This window comes from Athene cunicularia, assembly GCF_003259725.1.
Source record: "Athene cunicularia isolate RWA chromosome 3 unlocalized genomic scaffold, athCun1 chr3_part1, whole genome shotgun sequence".
In the NCBI taxonomy this organism is placed as follows: domain Eukaryota; kingdom Metazoa; phylum Chordata; class Aves; order Strigiformes; family Strigidae; genus Athene; species Athene cunicularia.
Window position 1 is genome coordinate 107619510 of NW_020799097.1, and position 22003 is coordinate 107641512.

A 22003-nucleotide genomic window follows, 5' to 3' on the forward strand; every position below is an offset into this window, starting at 1 on the left:
CCTCTTCCCCAAGTCTCTTCCTCACAACTATTCACTGACAGAGGATAAAAAAAGGTGTTTCTCTTCAGAGAAGATACATCCAAATTTACACTTCAAATTATTTCAAGGAAATACTGCTTTTACCAACACTTATGATTTAACAGACAAAACCTCAAAGGAGACCAGATTTTTAGTTTGTTAAAGACACCCCTGAAAGTGAGGTCCCTTTATGTTTAAAGTTCAGCAAACAAAATAGCGATGCAGTAGAAGTTGCTATCCAATTCTGAAACTAGATAATTGCAGAGAATTATTCATAAAAAGCTAGAGTTTCATTTTTCATACTTGAAGGTTGTTATTATGAGTCTTCCACGATACAATGCCAAGACTGTTAAGTGCTGTTAGATGGTAACACTTTATTATAGGAGCTTGAGCATACAGATATAGGAGAGAATAAAAATTCCAACAGAATATGTGCACAGTTCTTCATTAAGAACTAAGCAGTAACGATACAGGGCAAAAGGTCTCCCTCAGAACCTTAGTTTGCAGATCCTCTGTAAGATCATTTACTAGGAGACAGATTTCAGCTTTAAGGGCTTGTCTATATTCTTGTCCAGGTATATGGACAGAAGCTGTCCAAACCAACACAAAATGCCAGCCAAACGTCCACACAAATTACTCTTGCTCCTAGTAAACTACATGCATACAGCTTGGGACTTGAATACACATGGACGAGGTAATTTTTTTCTATAGCGTAGATACAGGCCTTTTACAGACGTAAGGCAATAATACTATTTCCCCTGCCCTATCAAAAATTTTTCTCGAGACATTAAAAAAATGTAAAAAAAATTCAGTTACCGTCTTTTGCAGGTAGAGTTTTTCCCCTGTTAGCAGTCACAGAGTTGGTTTCAGAAGCACTGTCTTTCTTCGCCATATTTAGGCCTATAAAAAGAATAGATACAATTAAATATATACATCCTAACAATGAACAATAATTCTGCAGGAAAGTCACATACAAATAAAAAGAATCTGACAGATTTGCAGATTAGTGGATGCACAGATAAAACTCTACAATTCCTTAGATTCTTGATAAATGAGTAAAACAAGATGACAGAATTTTTTCGATGGATAAGCACAGATGTTAAACCCCTTAACACATTAAAACATTCCACACTATCTTGCTAAACAGTAGTCTGCAAAATACTAATGTTTATACTGAAGGAGTTTTCCTTAAATCTTTCAAACATTTACATCTATTATAAAAACAACATTCAGTACTTGAGGTATATTATTCACTGGTATGAATTGCACAATTTCTGCATTAATGATTATATATAAAGTTTTTAGAGATTTGAGACCAAATCTTCAGTCTACAAATAATGAAGTAAGTATGCCAATATGATTTTTAAGAGCCTAACTCTTAGAGCAGCAATGTTCTGAGAGACATATGAACTAGTACTACCACATAAGTTATAATCTGTGAACAGCATTCTGCATTTCTGACAGTGCCCTACCCTAACTCAATGACGAACAAGCTTAACTATGATTTATCCGCTCCCTGTCATGAAAGAAAAATCACATCTTTTTTATTTAACTACATCTCTTGGTTTAATTCAGCTACAGGGACTGAACTAGTTTGCACATGTACTGTTATTTTCCAAAATTTTATGGTTTAGCCATTAAGGCCAGATCAAAAAACAGATCAAAGTTTTGTGACTGACAACACATTTCTCAATTTGATCACAGTAATCCTTTTCCTAAAATTTTCAGAAAGACCTGTTATCATCAATCTGATGGATTATTCAAATCCAGTAGAAACAAATAGTATTTGGAAGTGTCTATACAGACTATATTTTACTTTGCAGCTTATAACCATATCTACAAGCAGCATATTAATTTTTCTGGGATCATTACAAACCAATGTATTGCAGCAGTGAAGTTTAAGAGACAGAAATGTAAACTGGTGATGTATGTAAACTCTGCAAAACAAAGTTCTGCCTCTGCAGTTTTACCCTCCCACTCCAGCCAGGGACTCAGCCAGGTACATTAATTCTAATGAAGCTTTCAACACAAGAACATCTTACAAACAGCAGCTTCCAGATGACTGCTAGTAGATGTAAGCTCTGCTGGGCAGATGATGCCTAACTCGTTCTGATTTCTACCTAAAGCCAAGTATCAAATGCTTAAAATTTACAAAGACACACATGCACCTTTGTGACAGAAAAGGTGGTTTATGGCTGAACTGCCTGTGACAAAGGGAACAGTCCTTTCTGTGACAGTTTGATGAGCTACAAACAGTTCACAACAAACTCAATCAAACACTGAAAAGTATTTAACAGAAAATGTCAGCTTAGATCTGCTCCTGAGCAATACTCCTAACAAACCAATTATTCCAAGAAGCTTTTTACACAACATGTCCATTTATAAATAGCTTAGATCCTGTGCTAATTGTAAATACTCATAATTAAAGCTTACTTCCCCCTCAATCAATGTAGTTACATAAGTCATTCAAAATGCTGTCAAAATGCATCTCCTCCATCAGCCTGGCACATTGTTTCTCTACCCTGTGTATTACTGGTAAAGCGTGTAGTGTTTTAGGGTGTTTGAGTAAACTCGACGAGACTGTATGAGTATCTTCCAGCCCTACACTGTGCTGCCTTAGAATGAGTCACCTAACCAGGGTTCAAAAGGCAAAAGAAATGACACGTAATGACATCGTTATGTACCCAGCCAGACACAGGGCCAGGTTGTGTGTGTGGGCACTACACACAGCAGGGAAGAGTCTGTACTCCCAACACCTTAGAACCTAAGCAGACAGAAAAAATGCATCATTCTTACTTCACAAGGAGGGAACTTGCACAGAAGGATTAAGTAATTTGAGTAAACTGCTAAGAAACTAAACCAGAGCTGGGGACTGAGCCAAGCAGTAGACTGAGGCCTTATTACAAGGACATCCTTTCTCTTCTAATTTGCCTCTGGTTTTACTCAGATAACTTAATTAGCAGATAAAACACAATCAGTTGAATAGTTCCTTGATTATTTTGCCAGAAAATAAATTAAATTTCTTCAATTACTATACATAAAAATGAATATAGATTAGTTTCTAGATTTTCAGTGAGAGGTTTCAGGTTACCCAGGAACATCTTAGTAAATGGAATCACATTAAGTTTAGGCATTTAACTGATATCACAGCCAATCTGAAATTACTTTAATGGCTTGAGAATAAATGTTGTGGTGAACTTCTTTTTTTAAAGAGTATGTAAAGACTATAACCTGATCACTATAATCACTAAACAGCTACACATAATGTCCTTCCAGCACCAGTTTACAGGCTATCCAACTTCTAATAAGAAGAACATCTGGTTAATAAATATCACCTTCTAATTCCAAGGGATGAACTAATTCCAAACAAGTATTTTAATATCAAGATTTACAGGATTGGTGCTAATTCTTGAGGATTAGTATCTCTCTATCCTATCTCAACATACAAGAAAACACTCACCAGAATTCACTTTGGAAGTTATGTGACTCACATCTATTTTCTTAGATTTGACCAAAGGTGAAGACCGCATGGAAGAACTTCGTACAGAGGGTTTTTTGAGATCAGAAGCCTTGCTTATTTTAGAAAGAGGTGCAAAGATACCTGGAGAGAAAATGGTATGTGACAAAAAAAGAACCAGGGGTAGTATTAATGTAAAAATCTTTCTGGCTGCTATCTCTTACATCAATTAATTTATGGGTCTTTTCAGCCACAGTAATAGCTTGTTATGCTGCCAGAGCACTTGTAGGGTAGGAAGGACTAGCTCAAACAAACAGTGAAACCAAAAGGCTTATTGAGCAACTTGAACAGAGTAATGTGGGAAGTCAGTAAAACTATCAAGTTGAATCTCCTTTTTGTCCTAAGGGTAACATTCAGCCTCCACTGTTGCAAAACACAGACATCGTATATCATGAGTGTCCATGAAATACCAATTAAAATACCTCAAGCTGAAAGTTAGAAAACAGCTACAAGCATGAATCTCTTCGAAAGGAAGACAAGGCAGGTAAAGGAACACGGCCATTATTGTTACAACACAAACAAAATGGTTTCAACAATATAGGTGGAAAACCAGGAAAGGTGATTATGCCAGAGTTTCAAGGAAATAACCAGAAATAACCGGAAATAAACAGAAATTTTGACTGCTTGGTTGTTTCCGTGGCTTTGCAAATGGCTGCAGCCAAAACAGTCGGAACAAAGATTCAATAAAACAAACAGAAAGCACTATAAAGAAAAGTAACAGAATTTGTTATGTGTTTTTATTCTCCCTAAAGGTTCATATCTTCCAAAACTTTTTTTAAAAATCAGGTTTTTAAACAATTTAAGAAAAAAACTAAAGGTTATACCGCGTTTTGGTGCACACTTGAAGTACTGGACTTTTCCAACGCTTCCATTGTTCTTTCCTTCTGGTTCATCCAGCTCTATGCCAGCCCACTGACCACTGGCAAATTCCGTTGTCCCGCAAAATCTTAATGTACCAACCTAACACAAAAAGCATCAACACAGAATGACTGTCAAACAAGTATTGTTCATAGATTATGAAGAAGCAGGCAAGTCATCTCCAAGCTCCTGATCACAATGGAGAAATACAAACATAATAGTCTCCCTCCATCACTAACAGTCCTATCTTTCAATGCCAGCCAACGCATCTTCCAAAACACCTTAGTCTCCCTGCATATATGTTGCGTTACACAAAAGCAGTGGTTACTGACAGATCTCATAAGATAAGAATTAGACAGTAAGCACCACTGTACAATACAACTCCAAGTCAGCAAGGTACAGGAGTATATGACCAATGAGAAGTTTGATTACTTTCAGTGTCTTTCACAATAATAGTTCCAGATTCATGCCTAGAAATCTTGCTCAACTGGAGATTCCATGGAAATACCAGATTAAAAAATTCTATAAATATATCTGTGTGTATAAATGTATACCTGTAAGTATACAGATACATTTCTATATATACATTGCAAAGGGTAAACTTCAGAGCCTACTTAATTTTTTCTTTGGAAAAGATTCATAAGCCTTTTATTCCCTACTTATGATGAAGCAAAATTTTAAAAGCCAGCAAATGTTTTAAACATTTTGTTGTTTTTGTTGTTGTTTCAATATATACTACAGTACATATACTCTGAACAGATAAGCATATCAAGAATATCAAGACAGACCAGTCTTGCTGGTGGACCTCAGTCTCCACAAATAGACATTATAAGCTCACACACTTCAGCCAAACAGGGGAGGAGTAACTAATAACGATGCATTTAACATGGATTTAAACTCATTTTTGTATTTGATTTTTCATTAGTTCCCATGCTAAAAACCTTTGAACTTGCAGTTGCTCAGTTTTCGTTACCTCATGTGACCTTAATACAATTAGTTCATTTATTACTATGGCTTCACTCTCTAATCCAGCCCTCAGTAAATAGAAAGAAACCGTTTTTGTTCTTTACTATAAAACCTACCAGCTACTCTTTCTTAACGTTCTGTAAGAAATAAATGTCACCCAGAGCCTGTTCCTCTTTTATACTCTGAAGATGTCCTTTAAACTTGATTGTTATGGGCAGGTACATCATGCCAGACTCTAATCCAGACTCAGAGTTTTTAGCTACCAAGCCAGAGATCACATTCAGCCAGAGGAGGCTTGGCCAAGCAGCCTCACAGATTCCTCCACTCCCCGGGCACCAGCCAAAGGGCACTTACGGAGCAGACAGGAGACACCAGCAGGCATCTTAAACTGGAGGTTTGAGACGGCAAAACTGAGGCTCCAATTTTGCACAAGCCCGAGGACTTCTGCAAGGAAGGAGCAGAGCACATCTCACACATGAGAATCACAGTAGGAATGGGAGAAAAGAGGTTTCTCCCACTACTGGTTTCCCTGCACTCACATTTAATCGACTGTCCATTCAGACAACATATAATCTAAGCACAGCAGGAGCTGGTGAAGCCAGGGAACCCCAAATCGTGTAGACATGAACACCTGCTTTCGCAGATTCCTACCCTCTAAGACAACTACAACAGGTGCAGTAGCAATCAGGAGAGGAATCCATTTTCTCTCTGGCATCTACTGTGCTTGGCTTTCAAGCTTCACTAAAGCTGGTACGTTGGGAGACTGCAGAAGCAGGAAAGAGAACAGGAATCACTAAACACACGGAATGTAAAAATGCTGCTGTTCCAGGGCCCTCATCTCAGCTTCCATATTCTGGAAATGAGAACTGATCCAAGAGGAGGTTAAGAATTGGGCACCATTTTCATCATCCTTTTGCCCCACCCTGCACACAGTTATGATGTCAAGGGAGAGAGGAAGACAAGGCTGAAATCAAATTCTCCATTCAGACAAATGGAGAAAGTGGGTGGGAAACATGTGGGAGTAATGCACAACAGCTCCTCACACACAAAGAAAGGAAGGGAGGAAAGCAGACGTGGAAAAGGAAGACCAAAAAGCACAATCATATTACTCCTTCCCACCTGCCATACGACAGCTTTGGCTCCCTTAAAAAAAGCTAGCTGGAAAGCCCTGCTGGCCTTTCAGCAGCAGGAAAACTGCTTCTAACAACTTCTTAAAAAACACTGTAATAGCATATTCGAAAAAAAATTTTAAAAAGTAACCAAATCCAGGAAGCTTTATCCATACATGATAAGCACATTACAGTACAAACAGTTCTATGAGCCATACTTGGAGGAGAGATACACTAATTTCTTCCTTTTCTTGCTATAAAGCCTCTATTAACTTGCAGTTACATTATCTCCCCTTGCTTTCATTGTGCAATGGCTTTCTGTAGAAGAAACTTCCATGAACTTCTTACTCTCCTTAAAGAATAAGCAGCTTCCTCTATGTACTTCAGTTAAAATGCCTTCTGCATAGCTAGCAATTACTTTGCTGTCCCTGACCCAATTTCAAGAATACACCAAATGAAAACAGAATGGAAGCTGCTCTGTGCTCTCAGCGGAGTTTGCTTTAGAACACTTCAGTTGTGACACTTCCAAATCTGAAGTTATACTAGAAAAATTATTAAAAGTAAAGCTACTCAAACATAAACTTGTGCTCACAAATGCCTTCAATGTTTACCAGAAAAATATTTGGACTCTTGAAAAGAGTTCTAGCACTTTTAAATCATTTCAGAGCCCTTCCTATCAAAGCAAATAAAACGTATGAATACTAGCTGCAATATCAATGTTACATTTTTTAAATACATTTTTTAAAATGTGTCTAGCAAGGTAGCTTCTTAAAAGCTACTCACATTTGAGCTGCACCACTATTAGCTATATTCTCATACATCCACAGAACCATGTCACAACCCCACTGGCACAGCACTGCTTCAGATATTTTAGCTGCATTGCACCAGTGAAATTGGGTTACTACAGGCTAAGCAGAATTGAAGCTTTCTTTTACCACCTTCCGGAAACCATCAGGGGTAACTGATGAATGCATACCTATAACTGAAAGCCGGGCAACTCACAAAGTAACCTGTAAATTTTACCACCATTTTGATGTGACACCAAAAATGTTAGTAACAGCTGAGCCATGGTGATGTGCTATAGGAGACTGTTACAAAATTGGTTACAGATACAAAATGCAGGCCATGCCTGCCAAAACAGCTTTTCACAGTAGGGACTTTCTTTAACACATAACTGTTCAGCTTATGACTTTCTGAAACCAGATGCTCACTGTCATCCAGAGTTCATACCTTCCAGAAAGTGTTTTAGACCCTCAAATTTGAGATATGTCTCCAAAGGGGTAAACAAATTGTCCTGCAATTATAAGAGTAGTACCAAGTTGCTCATCATACCTTCTGTCCTGCAATAACAACACGATCTCCCAGTTTCAGGCCAAGCGACAAAAGCATGGCCTTGCCCGTGACATGATCATAGTTTGGAATCATGGCTTTTGAGATGTCACATGAGAGAGGCACTGCATCCAGCAATATCTGCTTTATTTCTTTTGCACTGGCTGCTGCATCTGCCATTTCCAGTGGCATGTCTACCGGATCTGGAACCACATCTGCTGGAATCTGCCCTTTGTCATTCTGCAGAAACATAGCACAGGGTTTAATGTTGTGACGAGATAAACCTCATTAGGCAACACCATAGTAGTTTATGAAGTTTTTAAGCCTCTTCATTAGATATTTTTCCTAGAACATAAACAACTATAAAGACATCCACATTTTCAAATAAGGATGCCAACACATCCTTAGATACATAAACTAGCATTTACAGAGGCTCATTTTCAAAAGTGCGAAGTTACAAACATTTTTTATCTAAAGAACACTGTTAGTACTAAGAACACATGAAAAACATACCTGTATATATCTATGTACCTGAACAGATTTAGAAAAGTAAGCAAGAATCCTGGAATGTAATACCAATACTGTAAAGCTAATACTGTCCAAAGATTTTATCTTTACCCAGTGTATAGTCTACTCCTTAGCAAGGCATATTCCAAATGTAAGATAGAATTTAATTAACATATGTTGCACGTATAGAATACACAAAGCTGATGTCTCGTATAACTGCTTGAATAAACCTGTTTGGATTTATTTAGATACAGACTATTCCATGAGAGATGAATTAAGGACAAAGTCCTTTCCAAACACTTCCCATTCCCAGAGAGCAGCGCTGGTGATTCCCTGTATATCCCCTGTGATGCTCGCCCTAGGCCAGAGTTGTTGGTGTCCCAGCTTGCCTGGAGTTAACCTTAAACTCAAGGCCAGTTGGCCACACAGCAAGTACACTGTTGGGCTGTCAGGCTGCTACAATGGCAAGTTCTGGCCACGCTTTCTTCAAAGGCATTCGTATGGATCTGTACTTATGTGCCAATTTTCACAAAGTTTTCACAAACTCTCTGGAAACGTAATTAGCTCAGTCTTCCAAATTTGTTACAACTGAGCCCCTGGACTCAGAAATTACCAGAAGCTCAGAGGGAATGATGCAGAGCAAGACTGTATTTGCTTTGTTTCCTTTAAAAAACAGACTAAAAACTCTTAACTTCCCTCAGTCCCCTATCTCCCTGTCTCAGTCCCAGAAAACTGTAATCCTTACTCAAATCCATTTACACTCTGCCGTCCTCATAGGAGCAAACTACACACTGTCTCTGGTCAGAACTTTATTGTGGGATTGAAGAATTAAACACCTACCACTCATTAAAAATCTATGGTCATTCTGTAAATAAAAGGTCAGCTCCATTCAAGTCACAGTACCTTAAAAACAGGATACAGCTGGGTTAAAGTTGAGTGGGGCGTTTGTTTTGAGTTTTTAGTCATCACATTAGCGATTGTTTCAGTCAGATCAGTCCCACAATTCAGCCCACCAGGCACCCTGCAGATCTCTGTGTAACACAAGGTAGGGGCAGAGCAGAGGGAAGGCAAAAGCAGGCAGTGGCACAGGATTGCTTTTCTCAAGGGCAGAGCCACCTTTTACCAGCTCAGAATGCTCATGCAACTACAAAGCCACATTCCCTGTGACAACATGCTCTGAAACATACAGGTGCCATAGAATGTGAAACATGTACATGCACACTAAATACTGAGACAAAGAAGAAAAACAGGATTTTTAAAGAGATTCAGATCGAATACTATGAAAAACTGTATAAGCAAAGGTTTTCCAGAAGATTTTATACCATCAGTGATACATAAAGCAATGATTTTTTTAGTACCCTTAAAACAATTATAATTTCTCATTAAAAAAAAAGCCCATAAAAAACAATCAAAACCCAAGATTTGTGGCTAGACACATCCAGCAGCACAGTACACTAACTCAGGCCTACTATTTGCTTAGCAAGCAGAGCAGTTCACGTTTCTTCATTACCAGTTATTTATGCTGAGATTAACTTTACTGCTAAGCAACACGCTGCATTTCTGGAGGTCAGAGATTGCACTCCTGTATTTCTGAGAAGACCCACCATTGCCATGACAACTGTTGCAAAACACAAAGGAGTATTAACAAATGGAAGTTGAAGCAACAAATAGAAGAGCATCTGGAAAGCTACTTGAACTAATGAACGAGACTGCGACACAAAAACGCCAACTTCAACACACAAGCATAACAAAGCATACAGAATCCTCCAGTACAAGTTACAAATAATCTGAGGCACTATCACTCCATGTAACACGTTTTCAACTAACCAAAATCCTGGACAGACCGTTCAATTTTTCCAGGTACTTTCTTCACCTTTTGGTGAACCTACAACCTAACTCCTTACCCTAAAGGCAGGATTTGCTCCATGTTCCAGTAAACACTTGACAGCTCCTGTACATAGGTTAAATGCAGCAATATGCAAAGCGGTTCCAAAATCAAAATCACTACAGGTGGCATCCACATCTGCAATTAAACATCACATGTGAGGTACACAAGTCCGTTACATGAACATTTCACCCTGCAGATCCCTTGAGAGGACATTCATTTTTACAGTTTCTGTTAACATGTATACAGAGACACCATTATGTATGGACTAAATGCATATGAGAAGTAATTCCACATTAAATATCAACTTCATCTGCATCTGTTTATTCACACCATGAAACAAGCTGGAAGATGAGCATTTACTTTCATTCGGTTTAGAACACTGATGACTTCACTGCAAAATTGTTGCTATTCAGGTCGCTCAGTCTACTGTGCTAAGATTAACAAGTCAGTAGCTCCAGGTTTGCATGCAAACTAATGTTTCAGAAATATTCATATTTTATGGCTTCTAGGTGTCAAATGTTAAAACGAGATGCATCTTCAACCACTTTTCCTTTGTGAGCAGGTAGTGGGGCAAAAGAAATCTGATGATACCTTTGCTTTACATTGATTTAATTACTCATGGCCAAGAACAAAGTAAGAGCTAGTGATTTTTATATTTTCTTTGTTTTCAAAGAATTGCACTCTGAAGGGTCTTGCACCGATAGTTTGGAAAATGGAGCACTGCATTTGACTGGAAGAGATTGAGCATAATATATATTTCTGTCAGTTGTTCCCACTGTATCTTTCAATCTGCTATGAAGTTATTGCTGTTCTAGAAGACTGGAGTTTTAATGTCTATTTAGTCTTTGGCTCCTCTCCTAAACTATACAAGAGAGGTGTCAATTATATATCTATATGAATGTTAATTAGAAATGCCAGCTGATTTAATGTACAAACCAAAAGCCAACAAGTATTAGCAATAATGTTACAATTTGAAATACTGGTGAGGAACATAAAACTTTCCACCTCAGGGCTGTACAGTCTCCTAGTATTTTCCAGTACCAGTCTCTGTCTCAAAAACCACTAGCCCTTCTCACAGCATGATAAACAAAATATATCCCAGCTATTAGTTATATTCAATTTGATATTTTGAGGGAAAAAAAAACATCAATATATACAGAAGATATTTACATACAGATGTCTCATCATAGATAACTTTATATGTACTACGAAAGAGTGACTCTGAATTGCATCAAGATCAAAGATAACAAATTTGGGGTCAAATTTTAACAGTTTTACAGTTGCAGTAGTAAGAATACAAACAGCTTTTTTAGATTTAATTTGCACATGCCTTCGCATGATGCTACCATAACGACAGCTACATATGCAGATGTATCTTTTATATATCAATTGTCAAAACATCATTACCAGTTTAAAACTCAGTAGCAGTTGTGTAGTTGTATACAACCACTGAAACTTCTGTGTTTAGAAAGGCTATCAAGTATTTTCTGCACAAATAGGAACTCATTTGCACAAGTACTGATCAGTAATGTCACCTGCCGAGCCACAAACAGTTGCATGTACTCCTATTTTAAAAAGTAACTGAATAGTTGATTGTTTTTACTTAATTAGACCAGTGTGCCTTCCTCAGATTGGCAAGCTTCATGCTCAGAATTTTTAAACACTGTTTTCTTGCAGCTCTACTCTAGGTCTAAGTTGGCATAGTACAGGTGACAAAAAGAAACCCATATATACCAAACATTACCCAGTAACCACCCCCAAACTATCTCGGGGAAATTACTATGCAGCAACGGTCTGCCATTACCAACTCATGCAGGCTACATTCATCGTCTAATGGCAGCACACAACATTTCTAATTCTTAAGCTTTTAATCATTTTTCTATTTAAAACCTCTCAAAATCTAAGAACAAACTAGATCTCTGTTCTAACAATTGAGGCGTAAATCTGTATAAAGAATTTAACTGCAGAGTGTCATAAACAGTGTAGCAGTACATCAAAAGGAAACATCTGTGGTACTGGCTGTTCACAATGGGTGTCTCAGTATACCACTGTCTTGAAAAGTTATTTATACATTAACAACCCCTTTATCTCTCATTCAGTACAGATCCATCTGAGGCATATCTGCCTTCTACGTCCATTCTCCTCTCTTCTCTGGGAACTGCCTGATCAAGTATGGAGCTAAGATTATTCTTTCTATTCATTCAGACCATCCATTGTTTTCATGTCACAGGACAAATTTTATACACTTTCTGAGATTACAAACATCATTTGCTTATCCAAGAGTTGCCAGCTGCCAAGGCATTTAACCAGAGTGGTTTCCTTGGAAATCTGAGCAAATTCCCACCCCTTCCGTAGGCTCTGCACAGGAGGAGACGAAAACACCAAATGCAAAGGAGATCTGAAAGAAGACCTCATCTGCTGATGCCAGTTATGGAGATAGGACTATTGAAATGAGACACGGACTTAACTACTGTGCAGTCTTATTTTGTCTTTTGTTACCATCCTACACCTGTAACCTCTTAAGCACGTCATACCAATAACAGCTCTGTTGAACAATTAACCTCCATGATGACTCAAGATATGACAAGGAAGCCTTGTGTACTCCAAAAACTTATCAGCTCTGCAGAATTTTGAGACAGTCTTTTAGTTACAACTAGCTAAAAAAGTGTATTAATCGTTTTTCAAAATGGCACAATCAGGATGATATTCAGTACAGCAAATGAACATTTGTACAATTCGAGCATTAAAACTGCTTAGTGGTTTTGATACCCTGACCAAATTAGGAACAAATGGTTCTGGTTCAGAACCATTTTGGTAATTCCATTTGCATTAGTATAAATAGGGCTCCAAATACCAATCCAGCAATTATTGTAATTCCAAAAGCTATTAGCTATTTATGTCAAACACTAAAGTCAGACTGCTCCTTACACATGACTTTCCAGATAGCCAACAAGTGGGAAAAAGGAGCACGTCAAAGTTGCTTCAGTCACTGGTTTGCCATATGCGGTTGCCAAATTCCCGCTTCTCCTCTACCCTTCTCCCAACATTTCAAACGTAATTCTTAATGTTTAAAGAGTCTTGAAAATGCTAAGAATTTACCAGAATAGTTACATCTTTCGTTTTCTGCATATGTTCTCTTAGTCCTTAACAACTTAGAATTAACCTGTTTGCCTTCTGTTCTATTTGATACTTCTCTACCACCTTGTAAAAAGCTCAAGTTTAAAAACCAGCAATGGAACCAGCACAGTAAACCAAAAAAAATAGGGTAAGAGGAAAAATGAACCAATGAGGCTGACTAGAAGAATAAGAAATTAGAAACTATTTCTGTATCATGGATAAACAAACTCCACACTTACTCTACACACCAACCCAGGGTCAACAGAATAACAAAATACGGACAACTACACGAAACAGGAATAACAATGCCTACCTTTTGGCTTTGCGTTTTTCAAAATAACACTAATCAGTTCTGGAACATCAAAGTAGGCAGCATAATGCAAGGCATTCATATTTGTCCAACGGCTGCGTAAACTGCTATCAGCACCCAGATCAATAAGCTGCGTTGCAAATTTTACAGCGGTTTCAACATCACCTGCAAGGTACATTTTGTAAAATACGCATTAGAGATTTCTTTGACCTCAAATACCATGCCCACGCTTATGTGTAACACATAATGTACGTTAAACCCTTAAAGCTCATAGCAGAACAATTACTACACCTTGCTTTTCAGGATTAGGATGCAGAAATCTTTGCCTTTTATCATAAAGGGCTGAAACCTCTACTGTAGTATATAATAATACCTGTTTATCCCTAATGTAAATAATGTGCCACCGATGAACACCAGGGATTGTATTATCTGACAGAAGAAATAAAACTATATGCCACAATGCTGAAGTTTATGTTAAAAGATCTGCCAACACCAGAAAAAAGCTAACCTATGCCAGACCACACTCAGAAACTTAGTTCAAAGTCAAGAGAACTGGGTTTGGGTCAACAAAAACATACCACAATACAGAAAAGCTAGTAGGGATGTTCAGAGTTAAATACGCTCTTATTTCCAGTATTTATCATCACAGTAATGCAAAAAAAAGATGATTGTTTTCACCCTGATCATGTCAGTAGAAAGAAAAAACCCCAAAGAACAGCCAGTCACCTAAATGTTCTAGTTTCACTCGTGTAAGAAAATTGTTGGTAGCTTAGTCCACAATTTGTACCTCAGCGTGAAAAAGCCTTTGCTACGTTACACTGGTACTACCCCTTGCAATATCTGTACCACTAACTCAATCCCAACTGCCACAGCAACAACTGTGCTGCAGGTTTGTATCTTCCTTTCCATGGCCACAAGGAGAACCAAAACCAAGCACTAACCAAGCATTGCAAGGAAAAATTCTCTAATACTCAGCGGGATTAGCTGACTGTTAGGTCAGCTAAAAAAATAGGTTTTTACATCTCTGATGACATTTCTTTACTCACCAATACCGTGGGCCCCTGATTTGCAAGTGTAATGCAAGAGAGTCATGTCAGTCAGTCCATCTCTGTCATTCACATTGCAACCCCTTTTAATGATCTGAGAGACAAATGGGAAACAAGCACATTTTAGCTCGGGCATCTCTCTGACATCAGTATTATTTAGTAACTTATTTCAGATATATTGTCTCCTGCATTCATTTTAATGGCTAATAATAAAGAATCCTTCCAGAGTAGACTGTAACTGCAGAACTGAGCAACAGGCACAAACGCAATAAATAGTATTAGATATCATTAACCTTCATTGTCTACAGAATTTAATGCTTCTTTATATTATTACTTTTAACATACATTTCACCGGCTGAAAAGTTAACTGCTTAACTGAACAACAGGAAAAATAACTTTATGAAGTCCCGCCCTTGTTCTCTGATCTCTCAACAATCTTCCCCCCAAAAAAGCCCCCAGTCATACTACAGTAGGAAAAATCTTTACTATACTCCCCCACCTGTCTAGAAAAGCCTGTAATCCAGAAGAAGAAAAATAAGAGAGTAGGGTGGAATTACTAGAAACTGGGTGTCTTCTGAAAGCAGCCTACTGCAGGCTGCCAAGAGATTTCAGTTCCTAACTCATTCTGTGCCTTGGAATCACTGCCCTTAAGGTCAGGCTTCACTGTAACGTTATAGACTGGAGTTTACAGTTACTGCTAAGCAGGAAACTGAAACACCAGGGTGAAGGGGCTCTAAACAACTGCTTTGAGAAGAAACATGATTTCTACCATCTATCCAAATGTACTGAATTTTTATCCATCATCTTTCTCTTTCCAAATGAAAGCTGACATGTGGAATACAAGGCACTGATCAGTAACTACTTGTTAAAAGGCAGAAACTGTATCTGTGTTTATGATTACTTCTGCTTCTGAAGGAACTGGTTTTACGCATTGTCAACATAGTATTTCTTTAACACTAAGAGCTTTCAAGGATCTTCATTTATACCTCACCTCATTCCCAATAATATCAATATTTTGCTGGACCTGTGGAACCCACTGCCTTAAGATAGCAAACAATTCAGAAACTGATGTTTCAGGGTTGAAAAGTATCTCTTGGCATGCTGCATCATTGGGATCGAAGAAGGAAAACTCTGTTAAAAAAAAAAAAAGGAATCATTAAGTACAACTGTAAGTTTTAACATACATCTAGCTTGTCGGAGCCAGAGGCAAAGGAGAGTCACTTCACTACTAATCACACAGAACGTTGAATTAATTTACATAATTTTCTTTAATATCTGGTCTATTTTTCCTTTAATACTAAAGTCTTGCTTATATTTCTGAAAAAGCTTTGAATCAGCAGCCAATGGTACTGCAAGACTGATTTTAAGTTGAGGCAAGGGCTAACAGAGATGCGCAGCCAAAGACTGCTGATTCTAAGCTGTTCCCAAGCACAGACAAGTCTCTGGAGCTCTCAGTGATTAAATGTGTACATAATTTCTCCATATGCTACAAAACATGTCTTTTCCTTCTTCTTCCACCACAATTTACATAAAACATACCCAAATATAAACACATGAACAAATCAGGAAGGCCGTCTATGGCTCCATTATTTTCAGATATTTCATGAATGTAACAGTCCCAGCTGGTGGCAGCTACAGGTAACACACATCTTTAAAAATTAAACCACCAAACCAAGATCAGAAAAAACATCTATTTTTAAAATTTTAAGCCTCATTTTGCTTCAGGCAACCCAAAATAGAGGTGTAAAAAACACCTTATCATTAAAGTATGATATTTCATCTTTCTTACAGGCGTATGTGTGTGCATGTATAGACACATACTGTATTTTACATTTGTGAAATTTCTTCCAGCTCTAGAAAATTATATGACAGAACCTGGAGAGCAATGGCTATTTGAAGAGGGAATGGAAGCAGAACCTACTGTCATCAGCAAATGACTGAATCATGGAAATCACTGAACTTTTACCCTCACTGCAGCTATCAGGGAGTTGCCTTTTAAAAAGGTTTCAAATAAATGTACCGTGTCAGCTTCCATCAATCGCAGAGACAAGGCTCTCAGAACAGACATACAGGTTAAGTAAAATAGAGCATCAGCCATCTGGGTGTATGACATGGTACAAACCACCTCTGGATGAATCAGCATAACCTTTCCTCAAAAGGAAAACAGCCATCAGAACAGGTGATGATCAGCTGCAGGTTTTGTAAACCAAAGAAATGTTACAGAAAATCTGTTTAAAACAGAAAGTTCCATGAAAGGATGACAAGGGCATCTAAATGCTTTACAACATTACTTTGTCACCTCTGTCTTTCCCATGCAGTGATTACAGTGCTCAACGGTATTAAGGAAAAATAAATGCACTTAATGTAAGAACCAAGAATCTTTGTTGTGGTTTAACCTTCTTTACCCAGATTCAGTAACATCACTGTTACACAGATGACAGTGATCTCCTATAAAAGGAATTTCTTTTATTAAATGAGTAGGCATAGACTGTGTAGGACAGATAGTAGTGATACTGTAGTGTTATGAGAAGATATCACAACACAACAAAGTTTAAAGAGGATGAATAGAAAATTTTCTAAGGAATAAGAAGGCAGAATGGAATAAATCATGACAGTACTTCGAGTAGAATAGGACAGACATGAGAACAGGGCTAAACCATATAAAGACACATGTTCATGTACTAAAATATATCCTATGGAACTGTTAAATTTCCAACCTGTGCTAACTCACCAATGGCTCTCAAGAATGCTGAGGCTGTCCAAACAGAACAGAACATGACATCTATTTATTTTTCCTGAATACAGTTGATTGCTGTAATCAATGCATGGGAAAAACAGAGGTGGAGGCAATCATTTTTAAGGTATGCAGATGCTATTAACTTCTGCAATATTCAAAGGCATTAGAATTGTAGCTATCTGTGAAGATCCTTACCTACAGTGACATTTAATATATTATACCCTGTTTGAGTATTATTATAATTTATACACGTAAAGACAGCTCAACTATTTCGAAAGCTGATAAGCAATACTTGCTACAATTTCTAAAACTCATTTCACAGTCCACAAACATCCACACTTTCGATAGAAACATCCCCTTACAGTCTATTCTTTACATACTGAAAGCACGAGCAAAAGGTGTGACTCCAGAGTTTTTTAAATGTGATGTAGATGCTTAACTACATTCAATTACTGCAATTTCACATCTTAACACAAATATCTGACCACAGACAGAGAAGAAACAGTAAGAAGGAAGAGACATTATAATTTAAAATGCATGCCATAGAAAAACAGAAAAAACATGGGTCTTCATCGTTCATTTCCTTTAAAAAATAATAAGAGATTTCCTTTAAGAAGCAGTAAACTTTTTCTGAAGAGAAGGAATAAATTAAGACTCGATAGCTTTTCTTAAATTTCAAAATTATTCTTCGCCGGTCACAAATTAATTTTCTATTAAAAGTACATACCACAGTCTGAAGGCATTGGTGCTGCAGCAACAGAGAAAGTAACAGGTGTGTCAGAGTTTGGGAATAAGAACCCTTCTCTTTCAATGAGGGAATCTCCTTCTAAGGAAGGTTCTGGGAGATCCTCTATGGTCATCTTCTAGAAAGCCACTTTAGGAGGAAAAAAATTAATAAATAACATCACTAGAAATACTCTGGATTAGTTCTATCATGAGATGTAATGTACAATGAGACTAATATCTTTCCTTTTTGCAAACATAAACTATTACTACCATTACATTCTTACAAACTAATAAAGGTCATTAGCAAAAGCTAGTACAGTACAGTCAAGGAGAGCCAACTTTTAATTTTCACTTCATCACTAAACTTGCATATTTTTAATGGAAAACAGAATTATTTCTTCCCATTTTTCCCCTTAAGCAGTAATGAAAATAATAATGCTATAATTAGCAACCACACAGTGATGATGAATGGATTAGTGTGTTTTATAGATTTATGAAAATGTGAAGCATCAAGTACCTGTCTTCACACTCTGCATGCATATTCCATTCCTTCACCATGAACAAGAATGTGCTACCAGCTATCACCTTCTCTTTTGAAATTCTCAGCAATTTAATCTTCCCACATGAAGCTGCAGACAATTCATCACCAAGTGATTCAGTCCTGGACTCATGATTCCATACCAGCTCCTTTCCCAGCTTCTCCCCTCCATGTTTTAAAATAGCATACTTACCACAGTGTTGTAACCTCCACCCTGGTGTTGTTTCAGACAACTTTTCAGGCCTTAGAGCAACCTAGGAGAGAGAAGAGAGAGAGGCTGTACAGAGTTATAGTGACATGTTCTAACAACCAAGCCAAGTTACATTCTGGCTACGGTTCACAGACTAAGATCAGAGGAGAGCTGGCTACCCCATGTTAGACACCTACTTGGGCAAATTCAGTAACAAGTAACAAAAAACATTATTCTTAATAGCAACAGGCATTACTCCACTATTGGAGACTACATCTCACAGTTGGAAAAGTAAAATTCTGCATCTTGAATTTTCATGGTTAAATAGTGAGGGTAAAAGCAGCAGCACTTCTACTAAACAATGTAAATTTTTATTCTGAAGATTGTTACGCAGTGCTCTTTACTCAGGAATTTGTTTAGCCACTTTGCTTAACAGAAAGAATTTGTGGAGCTTTGAGGCATGTTAGTTTTTATTATATATAATCTATACACACGAGTAAACAGGAAAAATAAAAAACTAGTCTGGTTTTGAGACTTATTTTGGTTTTTGTATCTTACACACAACAAGCTATGTGACTATATTTATTCTGATATTTCCCCAAATATATTTGCCACAGTATTTGGGAACCTCACATTATCTACATTCTAATATAAAATGCACTTTATCAGTGGATTACAGATGCTGATCTTGAAATAAATAAATTAAAACCTCCTCTTCTTGCACACTATGCACAATTCACCCTGTCCTCAACTTGGAAAAGAGGTCCACGTGAAAAATGTCCATTTTTCTCCAACTAGTTTATTTCCTCAGTCTTATGCAGCTGTACAAAGGCATGTGCTGGCACAAAGGGAAGATCAAGAAGGAAGCCACCGGGAAGAGCAGGACTATTTCTTCCCACAGCATTATCAAATTGCATTGGCTTAAGCATTCATAGATTCAACGAGGCCAAAAATATCGCTAATTACTTTAATTATTCATCTAGTAAGGAAAAGCTAGAGTTTACATTTTGAATGGCTTTATAGACATCATAAAACATGACAGCAACAGCTTTCTTGTATGAGGGACTTGAAAGTCTCTTAAGCTGTAAGTCATTAATTAAACCACTTTTGTAGGGCAACAGTAAAATAAGTTTGCTACCATCTGATAATTGTTCAGAGGCTATGGCAAAACAAAATGAAGCTTTGTAAAACACAAAAATCCACAAGAGTTTTTCACAGGTAGCACATCAGACGCTCTCATGAAATGCACAAAGGAACAATATGCATGAGTACATAAGAGAATAGCTGAACCTGTTAAGTTAGAAAAAGACAGGAAAGGCATTACAAGCTTTTTGCACAGTGCTGCCAGTACAATTCTAAGGAAACAAAACAAAGTGAAAAGTAGCCAGACCTGACTGAGCAGATGGTAACAGGAAGAGGCGAGATTTGCAAAGTACGATTACAAATGTTGCTGAAACTAGAAATCAACAGAGACATTTGAAAATTATTACAAAAAAGACTGTTTACTGCACACAGAAAAGCAGACCAAACAGAATCTGTGCATTTGCAAGTATCCAGGGCATCTTGCACTCTGATGGGCCAGAGGGCAGAATACAATCTGTGACACCAGTGACAAGAATTCAGCCCACAAACTACCAAAGCAAAGCAGGCAGGGAAACAATCCGTGCTGTTGGGTAAGTGACATGAAGACCCAAGTGCTACAACGTACGTGTCGACCCAAATCCGTAAAGAATGGCTCCACGCGTTTAGATTAGTGCCAACACCCCCTGACCAAAGCATGCACAGCCTTACACCATGGGATTTTAATTTGGATCTAGAAATATATTAGCATGTCATGACACAGTACTGAACCATGCAATGTCAAGGCAACAACATGTTCTGCACCCACTGGAGTGACTAGGTGACTACCTCCAGAGTCTGCTAGCTCAGGTATATGCACATCACAACCAGTTAACATCACACACGCACATCTGGAAAGGCAAAAGGAAAGCAAAAGGTTGAAAAATGTTTCAAAGAAAGGGAAAAGAGACAAACAGACATTGTCCTTGCAGAAACTTCTGTTCTGAGCAAAAACACAACTGCCTGGGGTATTAATAATATCCAAGACATACAGACTCGGGTGAAATGGAATGGAAGGTCTTCCAAAAGAGCAATGATTTCCCTACATTAGTAAGACAAATTCAGACAGGCAGAAAGAAACAGTTAGAGAAATCCAATGAAAGGACAGAATTTTTCTGTTCACAGCACTGCCAAACTACTGTTAAGTGTAGTTTATCACAGCAGAGAGTATCATACTACTTGCCAGCCATACATGCAGTTCTTCTAACCGAATTAAAAATAAAGGAGAAGTATCATTGGGAAAAAAAAAAAGAAAACTTGAAGGAGTCATGAGATGCACACACATTTATGTCGACAAGACTGAAAAGTAACTACAGGTTTCCTGATACCCACACGTTACAAAGTACATGGTACCTCTGCATAAAAAAAAAAAAAGGAAAAAAGTTGTATAATACCGGATCCGACTTTTTCACCTACTCCAGATTTTGTGAATTGCAATTTGCGTTAAAGCACGAAGTTTTCCTGCAAGTGCTATAAAAAAACCTTGCAAACGCACAATCACTTTAAGCGATGAAAAACAATTGTGCTAGGACTTTGATAAGAGAACATGTCACAGATGTGATGCTATTTTTGACAGCAACCACATATAATGGATTACCTATTATGTAACATATATATTGAAGCAGAAAAATTAAGTTCAGACAACAAGACTCTTGCACGTACGCTATCTGCTTGCTCCATAAAATGTACAGCACGAATGGCGGACATGTTACGTGTGTCTACAGGTACACTCAAGACTGGTTTTTCCGCTGGTGTGCGGGGGCCCTCTTGCAACACGGCACTTTGTTTTGAGAAGCTGCAATTTTAAGAGAGTTCAGGTTCCGAGCTGTCCCGGCCGGCTCTGCTCGTTCCAAGCTTCCCACGCCACCTCCCCCAGCAGAAAAGCAGGTGCCTCTCGGATCACGGGCCGCTCATCAGAGCGAAGCCCCGGGGAGCCGGGGGGGGCCCAGCCGCCGCCTCAGCGGGCAGGGGCAGGCGGCAACACCTCCCCAAGCCGCGAGGCCGCCGCGCCTCCCCTCCCCGCAGGCT

General features: G+C 38.1%; 1 protein-coding gene across 5 annotated transcripts in view; it reads right to left on the reverse strand.

The window, feature by feature from the left end:
* The window catches only part of CLIP4 (CAP-Gly domain containing linker protein family member 4), a 32683-nt gene extending 10704 nt beyond the window's left edge, over positions 1–21979 (reverse strand). The window contains exons 1-12 of one of the 5 annotated variants that reach the window (XM_026845241.1): positions 21638–21979; positions 20247–20312; positions 18860–18920; positions 18130–18276; positions 15657–15796; positions 14666–14759; positions 13623–13784; positions 10209–10327; positions 7801–8037; positions 4360–4495; positions 3479–3619; positions 835–918 (exon numbers count right to left, since the gene is read on the reverse strand). In XM_026845241.1, coding sequence (XP_026701042.1) covers positions 835–918; positions 3479–3619; positions 4360–4495; positions 7801–8037; positions 10209–10327; positions 13623–13784; positions 14666–14759; positions 15657–15796; positions 18130–18262 — 1246 coding nt within the window. In that variant the 5' untranslated portion in view covers positions 18263–18276; positions 18860–18920; positions 20247–20312; positions 21638–21979. Of the gene's footprint in view, positions 1–834; positions 919–3478; positions 3620–4359; positions 4496–7800; positions 8038–10208; positions 10328–13622; positions 13785–14665; positions 14760–15656; positions 15797–18129; positions 18277–18859; positions 18921–20246; positions 20313–20702; positions 20827–21572; positions 21589–21637 lie in introns of those variants that run through there. The other 4 variants (XM_026845242.1, XM_026845240.1, XM_026845244.1 and 1 more) reach the window with 4 other exon arrangements.
* Between the last annotated feature and the right edge of the window lie 24 nt (positions 21980–22003).